The following is a 14,655-nucleotide window of genomic DNA, read 5'->3' on the forward strand; positions in this document are numbered from 1 at the left end:
GAGCTTTGCATCTTGCAAACCGGTCCTTAACAGGGATGGGAACATTGGTGACGCCCAGAAAGTGATCGGCTTATACTGTTTGGGGTTGGTTTGAAAGGTATAACCAATCACAAAGATTGCCCTGAATTTTTGTTTAAATTGTGTTTTGTTGTACGGTTGTCGTACAGTGCAGTGTCTACGGTTAGCCTGGCCTCTTAGAGACCATCACTGTTTGGCAGCAAACTGACCAAGTCTCATGATTTTTGCTGGAGACCCCCAAATTTCCAGCCAAAACTGTTGATATGTTTCGACTTTCTGCCTTAAATTTACTTTCCTCCAATACAAGTCAACGGGGGAAAAATCTCCCTCTTATTGGTGTGGAAAAATCTGTTACTGGTGTCACGGTGTTCAATTGTTGAATGAACCCGAGCGATAGTCAAAGTGGGTTGTCTCCGGGATCCATTTCCAAGTGGGGGCAGAGGTTAGGAATCAGGGGTGTTGCTAGGTCTGGAAAAGATCCAGGGCTACGCCAATGTCTGGACTCAGGGCTAGCTCGCCTTTTGGTTGTATCCCCTGAGCTTCTATCCAGGGCTTCAACCAAGAGACCCGGGGCTATAGCCCCATGAGCCCCCCCTAACAATGCCTTTGGCCTGGATCTCCTCCTGGGTCACGGCGGGAGTGCAGGCCGCACGGGCTTGTGTGGTGGAACCCAGAGTTCTTTTTTTCCTGGGGGTGGAGGTTGTGCCAGGGGCTATCACTGGTTGGTTCTTTGTTTAGATGTCGCATGTTGCTCTGGTGTGGTCTTGTTAACTGTACATTTTGGTTTATGTCACTTAAAGTGCCTCGTCTTATTTTCCTCTAGATGACGGAGGGACGGCGATGTCAAGTCCACCTCCTGGATGACAGGAAGCTGGAACTTCTCGTCCAGGTAACACTCATTTCACTCCTTAATTTCTGCGGCAACGATTAAACTGTTCTCAGGTTGAAGTGTGCTTCATTAGATGCAATACGGAAATACATTTGATAGTGAGTTACTTATGAGTGCAAATTTCTGTATTCAGAGTCGAGCCAGTCCTCTGTTTTGTGCTTGTCTGTGCAGTTTACTAAATTTTGATTTTAATTATGTAATGATTGCGTTTTATAAAAACTATTACAGTACCATCATAATGCCAAGAATGCCAATTTATTGTAGTTTCATCAATATGCCAACACTTGTTTCGAGTTTGAAACGCTCTTCTTCAGGGCAGTCCAAACCTTGAGTTGTATTAGATGCTATTATCCTGTATGGTAGTTCTCGTTTCAATGAAAACTTTGAACTGAATGTTCTGTTTACATAGAAGGTCCTTACGCTCTGTTGAGATAGTTTCCTCAAGTTATTAGAAGCGATTATTAATTCACACCAAGTATTCTTGTTAAGTGTTATTTTCATGCTAGAATGTTGGCAGCTTGGCAGACCACCTCTATAAATCTCGGATGAGTGCAGGCAGCATCCAACATGGCCTCCTCGTGTCCAGTAGGGTGCAAAAGCCAGCCTGCTCCTCAGGCCTTCCTGTTGGTCCCTCTGCTTCCATCACCCTGCTTACAGCGCACTGGTCATTACATTGGAAGACCGTAGCCATTGGGTTGGTGGACACGTTGTTCACGTGGTGAGCGTGGACCACTCTAGGATGAGGTCAGAGCATCCATGCATTTTAATTTCTGTAAATGCAGGTATTGCTATCCCCTATGGAAGCGATCGGGCAACATACGACTCTCCAGATATTTTGGACTAGAACTCCCACAAGCCTTTTCCATTGGCTACAACTCTATCAGCAATACCGATGGGAGTCGATCCCAAAAATGTGCGGAGCTAAAGATTGCTGACCCCAAGTCTGAACTCCTAATTTAATTTTTGTTCCATCGGTTTTTATTTTAAATGCTATCGTGCATCGTTACATGTTTTTATAAAATAAGTTGCTCTCTTCTGTGTAATGGAACGGAGCCCACTGTTCTCCAAGCCCCTGCCCCTAACCGCACCAGGTTTTGTGGATAACCGCTGCCTATGTAAAGGACTCCCATTGAGAGTGACTGCTTTTGCATGCATTTTGTTTGGATATCTTGGAAATGTGGGGTAGATTTGTCGGTGGAGGCATGACTTCAAGGCGCCAGGAATAGACACAGCTTGGGGGCGAGCGTGACAGTGACGGGTTGATGTATGATGCCGACACTCACGGGTTTGGGCGCTGTCAACAAATACAATACATAAATAAACAGATCACCAAACTAGGACTGACTTTGTTCCAACAAACAGTGCATTTTGACAATGACACATTCACAGGCGAAAGTCTAGTTTAATTGCCTTACAAATGTGTAACCGGAAAAATCATCATGCATTTTAAGAAGAGGCATTTTCCATCTGACCACCGTGTTGTGTTTAACAGCTCGAGGAGTGGGGTAGGTAGGGTGTATTGAAGCAGTGGCCCCCTGGATTGTGAGCCCGTCTTATGCCAGAGGACCTTTCTGTTTTCAAATATTCATTCTTATTATTTGATTTGAGCTACTTAGAACAAATCGCCTGCCACAGAAATACTGTGCCCACAGTGCCCTCGTGTATTTGCAGTTCTTGGCCTGCCACAGACATACTGTGCCCACAGTGGGCTCCTGTTTTTGCAGTTCTTCATTTCCCACAGACATACTGTGCCCACAGTGCCCTCGTGTGTTTGCTGTTCTTGGCCTGCCACAGACATAGTGTGCCCACAGTGGGCTCGGGTGTTTGCAGTTCTTGGCCTGCCACAGAAATACTGTGCCCACAGTGGGCTCGTGTGTTTGCAGTTCTTGGCCTGCCACAGAAATACTGTGCCCACAGTGCCCTCGTGTGTTTGCTGTTCTTGGCCTGCCACAGAAATACTGTGCCCACAGTGGGCTCGTGTGTTTGCTGTTCTTGGCCTGCCACAGACATACTGTGCCCACAGTGGGCTCGTGTGTTTGCTGTTCTTGGCCTGCCACAGACATACTGTGCCCACAGTGGGCTCGTGTGTTTGCTGTTCTTGGCCTGCCACAGACATACTGTGCCCACAGTGTGCTCGTGAGTTTGCTGTTCTTGGCCTGCCACAGACATACTGTGCCCACAGTGGGCTTGTGTGTTTGCTGTTCTTTGCCTTCTACAGTCATACTGTGTGCTCAGTGCCCTCGTGTATTTGCAGTTCTTGCCCTGCCACAGACATACTGTGCGCTCAGTGCCCTCGTGTATTTGCAGTTCTTGGCCTGCCACAGAAATACTGTGCCCACAGTGGGCTCGTGTATTTGCAGTTCTTGCCCTGCCACAGACATACTGTGCGCACAGTGCCCTCGTGTATTTGCAGTTCTTTGCCTTCTACAGTCATACTGTGCACAAAGTGCCCTCGTGTATTTGCAGTTCTTGGCCTGCCACAGACATACTGTGCCCACAGTGGGCTCGTGTATTTGCAGTTCTTGGCCTGCCACAGACATACTGTGCCCACAGTGGGCTCGTGTGTTTGCTGTTCTTGGCCTGCCACAAACATACTGTGCCCACAGTGGGCTCGTGTGTTTGCAGTCCTTCGCCTGCCACAGACATACTGTGCACAAAGTGCCCTCGTGTATTTGCAGTTCTTGGCCTGCCACAGACATACTGTGCCCACAGTGGGCTCATGTGTTTGCTGTTCTTGGCCTGCCACAGACATACTGTGCCCACAGTGTGCTCGTGAGTTTGCTGTTCTTGGCCTGCCACAGAAATACTGTGCCCACAGTGGGCTCGTGTGTTTGCTGTTCTTGGCCTGCCACAGACATACTGTGCGCACAGTGCCCTCGTGCATTTGCAGTTCTTGCCCTGCCACAGACATACTGTGCGCTCAGTGGGCTCGTGAGTTTGCTGTTCTTGGCCTGCCACAGACATACTGTGCCCACAGTGGGCTCGTGTGTTTGCAGTACGTTTCGGGCTCATTTTACTCTTGAGCGCAGGTTTGGAATGCTCGATCTTGCCTACACACATTAGGAGAACACGACACGGCGTTACATATGGGAAGTGCCGCATGTTATGCTATGTACAGCACACAGCCCCTGTCTAAAGCAGGTTTCGCAAAGTCTGATCCTTAAACGCCCCACACACCCTTTATTTATTTTTTAGGATAACCGCTGACTATGTAAATAAATCGCCTTTAGATTTTGTCTGGCTATGTTCAAAAACATGAAGTGGATTTTGCTCTTTAAGACCGGACTGGATCACTGTGACCCTAAATTGCAAGCCCTCTGGAAAGAACCTTGCAGGGGCGAGAACGAGTGCAGTCACCGAATACTGGCGGATAAATGTATTTATTTATTTATTTTACATGTGTAGAAGCGCACTTATTAACACGTGGGTGTCTAGGCGCTAGTGGCGTGTATATTTTAGCCCAATAGTTCACAGGGTTACCCGCTCACACCTTTTTCATCCTTGTGGGTTTTTTCATCCTTTATTGGTCGATACACTTGGTATCATTAAATTTGTTGATAAGACCAGCTCCTATTCCAGTGCTTAGAGAAGCGTAGTATCTGCCATGACCCATTATATGAAAACATATCATGTTTATATGTGCAGAGCGTGGGCTAAAGCTGGTGGGTGGGGTTACTCAGCCTCTAGGTCCCCACTATTTAAGGGGAGAGAGAAGGGATCTGCCCAGAGACTTCTATGGGGGTCCAGAAAGGGCCCAACGCATTCCTAAGGATTTTGCGAACCATACGAATTTTGATCCAACAAAGTCAGGGGCCTGGCTGTTGGGGCTCGTCACAAAGAGGCGGGGGGGGGGGGCACAGATTTCTGTGTTGTGGAGATTTGGAGCAAATAGACTCCTAGACTCTGTGGACAATGGGAGAAAATATTTCCGAGTTAAAGTGGGGGACGGTATATAGTACTCATGCTAGTGTGTCGGACCTTTCCCGGGCTGGGAACTGCAAGGTTGTTATCTACCAGTCGCTTGTTATCTTGTCAGAATGTTTGTCACCTTATCCAGGAAGGTAAAGGCCGTTATGGCTAAATAAGTTGGATTTTTACAATTCGTGCCATCAACCTTTCTCTTTTTCCTCTGTCTGCGCCTGTACTTCTAATTTCAGTTTCACAAAATACTATTGTTGAATTACAAAAAAGAACCGCTTTGATTTTGAATCCCTTTTCATTTGAATTGACCCTCAACATGACCCTGGAGCACTTCAAATTTCAGTTATCCCATTGAATACTAAAATAAATTGAGTTGCATTAAATTAAATGCATGTTAAAATGATAATGAAAGGCCTCTCAAATGTTATCCAAATGAAGCATTCACTTGCAGCGATGGAAATTGCAAATTTTCTTGAATGATTAGATGTACGTTGGATTCGGGATTACCATCTCCAATTGCACATACCACACATATTTAACGCAGCACCAGAGCTGCAGCACCACAGATGCAGCACCCTTGTCAATGTGCATTGCGCACCCTCGAGCCCGACTCTCCAACATCAGTTCGAGTTCCCTCCTTTGCCTGCATCCATGTGCATACCCAAACAGGATTTGAAAATTGGATTTATGCAAATACAAATAACCAGTGAACACATGACGTATGTGGATGGGGGGCTATTAACGTGACCTCTAAACTTCTCCCAGAATGAGTGATCCAATTTAGCTAGGCAATACAGAGTTCTGATTAAAAAGAAAATGTTGACATGCTATTTGAATGATATCATAAGAAAATGCCAGAATTACTGCAGAACTTGAATGAGCTTTTTGTGGCATACTGCATGTGCCATGTGTTCCTGAACTTATAATATGTGGAAGTCTTAGGTGTGCACCAATCCTCTTGGGTGCTTCTGAAAAACCAAGTAAAACCAAGAAGCTTATCCCTTTTTGAAAAATCAGATTTATAAAGAGAATGCAAACTGCAAAACACTAATGGATGTATGAACATTTTAATTGCATTTCGTGGCATGGCTGCAGACAGTTTCGGAAGGCTTCCCCAAATTTCCCTCAAAAAGTACGTATTTGCACAAAATTGGATTTGAGGAAATAGATTAGAAAAATTCAAAATGTTTCTATCACTTGAATGATTGTAAATTTATGGACATTTTATCATAGAATGCACAACCTTTCCTTGGCAAAGCAGCCTGTGCTGCGTATTGGGGTGATATAACAGACACGATTATGTTTTTTATACGTGCATATCCCAGAAACCATGTTGCCTTGTGCATGTACCATTTTGATACACAGCACGTTTTGAGGGAAGTGATCTCATGCAAGGCAATTAAGCTGCATTCCTCTTGGTGGCGTGAGTTGAGCGGACAGGAAGTAGCACTGCCTCACTCCAGGCAGATGCGGAAACTCATGAATGAGTAGGATTCAAACTGATTTCAATCACAGGAAATAGATTTAGTTAGTGGTTCCCGCCAGGAGACATTCTTTTGTTGCTGTAGCTGTACGCACAAAATTCTGAACTTCACAAACTCTCCTATGCAACTTTTTTTAAAATATGGTTCATATGCAAAGTCTGTTATAAAATAAACTTTCAACAGCCCACTGATTATTTTTTTTTAAAATCTGAAATAAATATTGCCATTGCAGCTCTCTGTTAATTACAGGTATTTGTATATTTAAAAATATCTTTGTGGCCTTAAGCAGATGCAAATATTTCTACCCAAACTGTTAAAAACCATTTCATTTTCTATAGCCTATGTGTAAACGAGATCATGTGACCTACTTGAAAGGGTCATTATTGTGAGCAGAAGCACAGAGGTGCATATAGTGTTCTTCACTTTCATGGTGGGTTGTTTCATTCTGTAGGGACTCTAAAATCCAAAGTGCATCTGTATCCAATGTAAGAACCCTTTCAGGTTCATCACTGAATTTTAAAAGCAAAACAAAAAGGGGCTGGTACCTGTGTTGTTCACGGTTGAATTGTGAACTACATTTTTGCACTTCAAGGACTTTTAAGGCATTTGGTGAGATAAACAACTTGGAAAGCCTGTGATATTTTGCATTTCGTAGACTATGCACTCCATCTTTAGCCTAACAACGTGAACTGTACCTGCTTCCGTCTCTTCTGGAATGCCCACAATCACGAGTTAATTACTGCAGTGCTGGATGTCGTCGTCCTCTCATTATTGGTTCTTGGATTGTCTGTTTCTAGTTACTTATCACTATTCACCCAACGAGTCCAACGTAAAGAGCCCGGTCATGCTAATCCCTCTCGTCCCAGGCTAATAATCATTCATAATGCTTTCTACCATTGGCCGATCATTTTAGAGGTTTGCCAACTCTGTTTTTACTTATTTGATCAGTCCAGCTGGCCTAGGTGAAGCGAAAGTCCACTTGCCATGTGCAGTTACATTTTAACAGTTTCATGTTATTTGAACAGAACTAACTGAATCGTCTCTACGTGTAGTCATAAGGGGGCAAGTGAGGGAGGTGGTTTAGAAGACTGGTCCATGTGGGACTGAACAAGAGCGTTGTTTTATGAGGGAACCGTGAAGGAAGTTTGGAGGAATACATAGCCGTTCTCTACAAAACAGGGGAGAGTTAGTGGGTTTGCCAACCATGGACGCATAATTCCATCAAACCCTAGTGCTGTGAGAGATGGGGAGAGAGAGAACGAGACTGACCCCCTACCTATCCCCGACAACGTTCTAGATTTCACAACTACTTCCGAGATGTAAATATGGCTTGGAAGCCAATAACAGGGCAGAATAGGACTCTTTCGAGGCAGAATTTGAATAAGGCAAGCCGAACAAGTAGCTTGATGGCTTCATTTCTAGATGTTAATGGGAAATGGTAGCGTTGGAGTCTTGCATGTATTAGAGCTTTAAGCAGCACCAACACTCAAATCCCAAAACCATCCAGCAGAGTTCGGAACCCAACATTAGACCTTAATTTGATATCCTTTTCCCCTGATGGTTGGAGGTGAATTAGTGATGGCCTACCACCTGCCCCCCCACCACTTATCAAATAAGTCCTGTGTTTGTTCTCTTGCAGACTCCAAAGGGATCCTCGCTGTCCTGATGTATTGAATATATATGCCGCTTTTAGTCCACTTAATATACTTGTACCAGTCCAAAAGTCAGACACGTCCATGTTTTCTGGAACCTTTGGCAAGACTGAATGCGTACCTGCCCTGGCCTATCGCCACGCATCAGTAATCTGACCATCCCTATTCATAGCCATCTATGTTGGAGCCCCAAATAAAATTAATAACCCACGCCTGCATTTCCTACCCCCACCTACACTGGTTCCTCAAGGTCCATGATTTTGTATCCAATTTTCGTCACTATGGGAACTGCGCTTACTTTGGAATAGTTGCGCTCCTTCACAAAACAGACACGCAGAGCTCAGTTGTATGACTTCCACTTAGATTGAGAAAGTTTGAGGACACCATTTTTCAGACATTTTTCAAGTGACTCGGACTGATGGGAGTCTGGTACTGAGAAAAATAAACTGAGCGAGTTGCTCCTTTGCTGACATCTGTGCCAGCACAGTCACAGATGCAGGCATACCAAATTTCTCCTTCGGTGTCTGCAGATTCTCCAAAATTCGGCCGCCCGTCTTGCTCTGAATGCTCCCAGACTGGCTCATTCTCAGGAGCTCCTCTGCCAACTCCACTGGCTCCCTGTGAAAAGCTGTATCAAGATTAAGGCCTTTTGTCTCGTGCATCAAGCTATTCACAACGCTGGGGCAGAGTTCCTACAATCTAAACTGGTACCGTACAGACCATGCAGAGCTCTCCGCTCGGCCAATCCTTCTTTGCTCTGTATTCCTCGTTTTCTCCGGACTCGTGCTGGAGGAAGGTCTTTCTCCGTGCTCGGTCCTACCTTTTGCAACATCCCTCAATTTCTCTTTTCGTAAACGTCTAAAAGCCTTATTCTAGTATCCCTGGATTCTCTCTCTCTCTCCTCTTCCCACCACCTTGATGCCTTTACGGTCTTGTTGCCGCTTTATGAAATCTTAATCCAATACAATATTAACATGTGATCTAAGAAGCAAAAGGACATCATATGTTACTATGTACTAGTACTGAACAGTGACACAGGAAGTAGTCAGGATCTGTTAGTATGCAACACCTAATCAGCCAAGATGTGTGCTCCAATCGCTTGATCAAAATTCACCATTGGCCAAATACACCATTGCCCAAGAAGGACAATGTTCTGCCATGCAGCTCATTCAGCGCAACGCTTTTTGTTTTCGCCCTCCTTTATAGAGTCAATTAATTTCTAAATACCACTTTAATTCTTATCTGTGCATGCTGCATACATTAAAACTGTCCTCTTTTAAATGGCTTTGCTAGCCTAGCTTACAGTGTAGCACGTGCACAGATATGCAAATGAGCTCTTTCAAGCATCCTGGGCCTGCTTCTTGATGCTCAGTCTTCAGAGGTCATTTGAAAGGCAGATGAACTACAATGGAAAGGAAAGAGGTGTTCCTTTGACTAGTCACGTTTGTATATTTCCTGGCTGTATTCCCCCCGAAATACTGCATCACAGATTATAATAAAAGTACAACAGAACTACAGGACGGGTTCTCAACACTACAGGCGGTAATCTCTCCGCACTGTTGGTTTTCACAATAAAAGCTCCCTGGAAAGTCGTACTCCAAGCATTATCTCATCAAGCAAGCTTTCAAGAGATTCACAAGAGGTCGCCATGGAACAGCACTTCCAAACGGCTAACATAAGCAGAAGGATGGGGTGCTCAACAAGATGAAGTTTATTTACATAACCAAAACTGAAGAACGCGTCTTCAATAATGAATTATGTTCAAAATGAAGGTCTCTTACAACGTTCCTAGTTTGTGCTCATCCTAGCCCCACTCCGTCCGGTGTCAGTTGGAATACCAAGCTCTTTGTCTTCAGGCTGCAGGCCTTTGGGTTTCCCCAAACCCAATTTGAGGCAATGGTAAGGGTCCGCTGGGGCCAGGACGTCACAGACTCGGCAGAGCCTTGGGTTTTCTTCCAAAAGTCTGATATAGAGGTAGAGCTTTCCGAACACCGGTCCACTGTCAAAGGATTTCTGGGACAGGCTTGCAGAGTTCAATGTATAACTACCTACTTGTCCATGGATCCTGGTCCCCAGGGCATTCCCCTCTTTTCTACCTCAGTCATAGTCTCTCTGTCCCTCTGTGAGAGTGCAGTCTTGTACCTCCTCCCAACGCTGATGTCCATCGTAAACCAACAAGGTCAGTCGGAACCTACATGGGCTCGCTGGCTAATAAATGTGCCTGCACTCCTCCTTCCTCCTCTGGTCTTGTAACTCTACAGTCACCTGTAGTTTCTCTCTGTTGCCCCTCCCCAGATGGTCAGGATTATCTCCTCCCCCTCCTCTCCAGTGAACTCCCGCCTCTCTGACCCACTTAATAAACCTCTCTTTTGGTTATACCATTTCTCCTCCAACCTCTTTAATAATGCTTCCTCCCACTTTCCGAATTGCTCTCACTCCAGATGGTAACAGACCTGTTCCAATGTCACTTCCTCCCCGCAGCCTCCAAAACCCTCCTGCCAGTTCTCCTCTCAATCAACCGCTAGCTTGCCAACCTCATCTAAACACGTTTTTCCTTCTTGAACACCCCCCACCTTTTGACTGAGAAAGCTGGCTTTTGTAGGCTGGTCTCTCCTCCCATTGGGTGGTGCTTAGGAGTATGGATTGCACTGTGTAGGGTGAGCAGGGCTGGTCCGTGATTGGGCCATGTGCCTGTGGTCAGGTGGGCTGACAGGGGAATGGCCATAGTTTATTTTAAGGCTTCATGCCATCTTGAGTTTACAACTGCCCAAGACATGTGTTGGGTCTCCTCCCTACACGTTGGAGTCCTGCTGACATTACCTGCTCTGACCTGGGTCTCTTCCTACTGCCAGCCTGTAAATCAAAGGTCTGAAAGACATTCAGTCGGCAAAAGAAGCAGATCAGGAAGACTAACATTTTCGTCACAGGGAAATAGCAACTTTGTGATATATTTGACCCTAGCATGTGCAGGAGAACAGTGTTTGTATGTTTCGTACTTCACATGGACAATGCACGCATGTATCCTTTGAATATGTTCTTGCATCGAGTGCTGCTTTCTATGTGCTGGACTCCTGCAGTCTGTGGCAGTGCGATTCATGTTCTCAAATATTTCTTATGGCAGTGAGTTCAGAATGACGCGCCTCTGCTCTCTTAAAGCGAAACAATTTCTATGGTAGAAGTTTAAGTTTGGCTAAGGACCGGTAAGGGCTCTCTAGAGGTACCAACACTAGGATTAGAAGTAACCTCCTAAGGTATGGACCTGACTGTCTTTCCACGGTGGTCATTGCTGTTGGGGAGTGCACTCCTGTGACTGCCCCCCCCCCCCCTGTCTTAGTGCTAGGACCCAGTGGGGGTGGTCTGTGGTTCCCTTGTAAAATTCCTCTGGGTCCAGCATGCACTAATTTGAGGCAGCCCCATTGACCCATCCCAGTATGATATGATATGATAAGTTATTTATAACGCGCTTAATACCCAGAGGTTTCTAAGCAAGGACCCAGGGATCGAACCTGTGGTGCTCCGTGTCGTTTTGCTTCCAAGGCGAGCACGTTGCCGCTGAGCTACCCTCCCGAGAGGATAGACAAAGGATATGTGTGCCAAAGTTAAGCAGGGGAATTCATTGCACTGAACAATACCACTGCAGAACAGGCTCAGTTTAATTTAGCATCTTCAAGGACCAATTCAGAATACAATCCGACTGTGAAGCTGCACTCCAGAATGCAACTCATTACAGAGAAGCACTTGAGAAGCAAACCTCGCCTTAGAACAGTATGTGCAAATACACTGTTCCCCAAACCAGCAGCACACGTGAACATAATCAAATCATGCCAAAGCATTTCTAAATAATGTTTAACCATACACCGGAAAGGAATACCAGACTCATGGAATCTTAACCCTTTATAGCAGAACATCAAAAATCACTGATTTCAATGGCACCAGACATATTCAATTTATAGGCAACATTTCACCAAAACGGTTGCATAACAGGAATTCAATAAGCACACTGCATTCATACTACAACTCACAGGAGCCCTCACTGTCAACTATGCCAGCTAGGGCTAATGGGAGTTCTAGTCCAAAACATCTGGAGAGTCAAACATTGTAGACTTCTGGAATATAATTTTGCCATGGCAGAGCGGAACGTCTCCACTCCTGCATGGAAAAACTGCAAGACACAAGCGCATCCCATTGGAATGGCATTCGACATCAACGTCCAAGGATAGAAAACCAACCAAAAGGGAACCCGAAGAAAACTCTCATAAGCACTAGCACTTAAGAATACATGGGGCCCGATTATGAGTTGATGGCATGATAAAGAAAAGTAGCAGTAATTCTGTTACTGCCACTTTTTTTGGTAGTAATAGAATGCCTGCACCGTCGGATGCGTGTGAAGTGGAGGATTTAGCGTCATCGTAACGCTGGAGATAAATCCTCCACTTTCAGGCCCCAAATCGGTGGATTACCATGGAGAATAACCACTCGTAATAATTGCACCAAAAATCCCCGTGGAGCCTTATGGATACAAAAAAGGGGATTTATACCACCATAACACCACTCGTAATACTATGGTTAGTGCACAGGACCGAGTGACAACAAAGGTTAAGGCTTATGGCAGTGAATCCGCGGATTTACTGCCGATTAACCTCTAAACTCGTAATGAGGACCAAAGTGTGTAATTGCGTGCATAGCTACTACTATCAGCTAACACTAGAAATAGTTGCTTGTTGACAGGCTACACACACCCTCAATCTTTGCTAGTCGCGTTACATGTATGTTTTGTGTCAACCAAGGACTGGTCTCCTCGAATGTCTAATTAACGTTTTCAAGATTGATTTGTGAGTTTTCTTGTGCAAAGCTAATTTCTTGGCTTTAACATTTTTTATTTTGCACATCCAAAAGAGAGTCACATGAAGCTCATCGAAAAGGAAAATCACAACATTAAATTCTGAACAATCAAAGTAAGTTTACAAATTAACAATCAGAATTTACATGTGAATAAGGATTTACCAAAAATGGACAGAAAAATAAAAGCTAATTTCTAAAATTGTAGTCTTTTCACCTTGGTAAGATTAAATTATGCATCTGCCTTTAGCGACTTAGGCAATAAAGCTTTGATTTTTCACATTGTGCTTACCTTAGTCAGCCAAAGTAATGTTCATGGTCACAGGCGCTTTAACATGTTACCATGTAGCCGGCAAGATAGATCTTTGAATTAAGAGATCGACTCAAAGTCAGGTTTGAATCCAAGCAGGACTAACTCTGTCACAAATTCTCCCGAGATCAGTAAATTGAATAATAATACGTGTTACAGTACTTGGAAGCAGAACGAATCCGTCACAAAAACTTTTTTTTTTAAATTGAAGGGTACAGTTTAAAGTGAACAAGCTTTTCAAGAGGTCAACCCTGGTTTCCATTTCAGTCTAAGTTTGCCTTTAAGATTCAGCGATTCGGTCGTAATACTATCTGTAGGCCAACATTCTGGTGTCTAGGAAGACCTCGCATACTGACTCACAGGTTTTGCTAGAAACATAGATTACCCCACTCAGAGAGTAGAGGATCAACACATAGAAGGGATTCAATAGGAGAGTGATTCCTGTGCAAGTGTGATAGCCGTACAGATGCACAGTGCACCCACTGTAAACCCCCCAAAAAAAGACAAATACACCAAAAAAAGAGTGATAAAAATCACTCCTAGCAAAAATGAGCCCAGAAGTGCTTACCACCTACTCCCATCCCATCCTCTGTGAAGGATCTGTTACATCAGCTGAGAAGTGCTACTGGAGGGAGCTTTAATAATATTACAAATGGATTTTGGAAATCTCTTTTTTTTTTAAAAGCACTTTTTTCAACCAAATGCTGAAAGACATAATGGAGGTAGAAGGGTGACATGATCAACCTTTTGACTCGCGTTGGATTACACAATGAGCACAAGTCGCTAGATCAGCCCCCAACAAGATAAGACTTGTTAAAAATGTTGGTTTTCTAAATCGTTTCCCGCTCGTCCATCGCCTTCTCAAACGGTTTGTGTCCTCTTGCATGTGGATACAAACCAAACTCAAGTTGTTGACTGCACTACCAAATGATAACTTTTCTGGGCATCTACGGGAAGCCCCCATTGGTCTGTTCTCAGTTTCCTTTGAGCGGATCGCACGCATGTTTTTTTACCTGTCAACGGCATGGCGAAGTAGGAGAATGGAGCGGAAGTAAGATGGCGGGGGCCCGTGGCCTCCAAGAGAACCATCAGAGTAAGGTAGTCTCAAGGCAGGGGCAGTAGTGGGGGACCCACCTCCCATTGTTGGGGTAGTGCTTTAGAGTCAGGGGGTTGGTTATACCCCACAGTGTCGCTGGTGTGAATTATACACTTAGGGATACTGGGGAACCCCATTGTCTAGGCCGTTCTGAATTGAAAGCGTGGCTTCCTTAGAAAGGATGGGCACTGCAAGGACTCTGGCTAGGGGGACACATTCTGGGAGATCAAATCAGACGCATGGATTTTGGAATTGAGGCTCCCACGGTGAGATCTTTCTGTGGCTAGAGCGGTGCTGCACCTCAGCGATACTTCACGGACGATGCCCATCATGGTGGAAAGAGGGGCCTGGCGTCGCCTTTGGAACTCTTTTTCAGAGGAGAGGGGCCTGGGCCTTTTGGTGCTGATTTGTCCTTCTCCGCCAAACCTGTCTGATATATGACTGGA

The 14,655-nt window shown here is 44.9% G+C and overlaps 1 protein-coding gene across 9 annotated transcripts in view; it reads left to right on the forward strand.

Annotated features, from left to right (window-relative positions):
• FRMD4A (FERM domain containing 4A) overlaps positions 1-14,655 on the forward strand; it is an 897,536-nt gene that overhangs the window by 510,290 nt on the left and 372,591 nt on the right. For all 9 annotated transcript variants that reach the window (XM_069627926.1, XM_069627924.1, XM_069627927.1 and 6 more), the window contains exon 2: positions 842-907. In XM_069627926.1, the coding sequence (XP_069484027.1) occupies positions 842-907 (66 nt within the window). The remainder of the gene's footprint in view (positions 1-841; positions 908-14,655) is intronic.

Source organism: Ambystoma mexicanum, chromosome 12, assembly GCF_040938575.1.
Source record: "Ambystoma mexicanum isolate Mex_15411 chromosome 12, UKY_AmexF1_1, whole genome shotgun sequence".
In the NCBI taxonomy this organism is placed as follows: Eukaryota; Metazoa; Chordata; class Amphibia; order Caudata; family Ambystomatidae; genus Ambystoma; species Ambystoma mexicanum.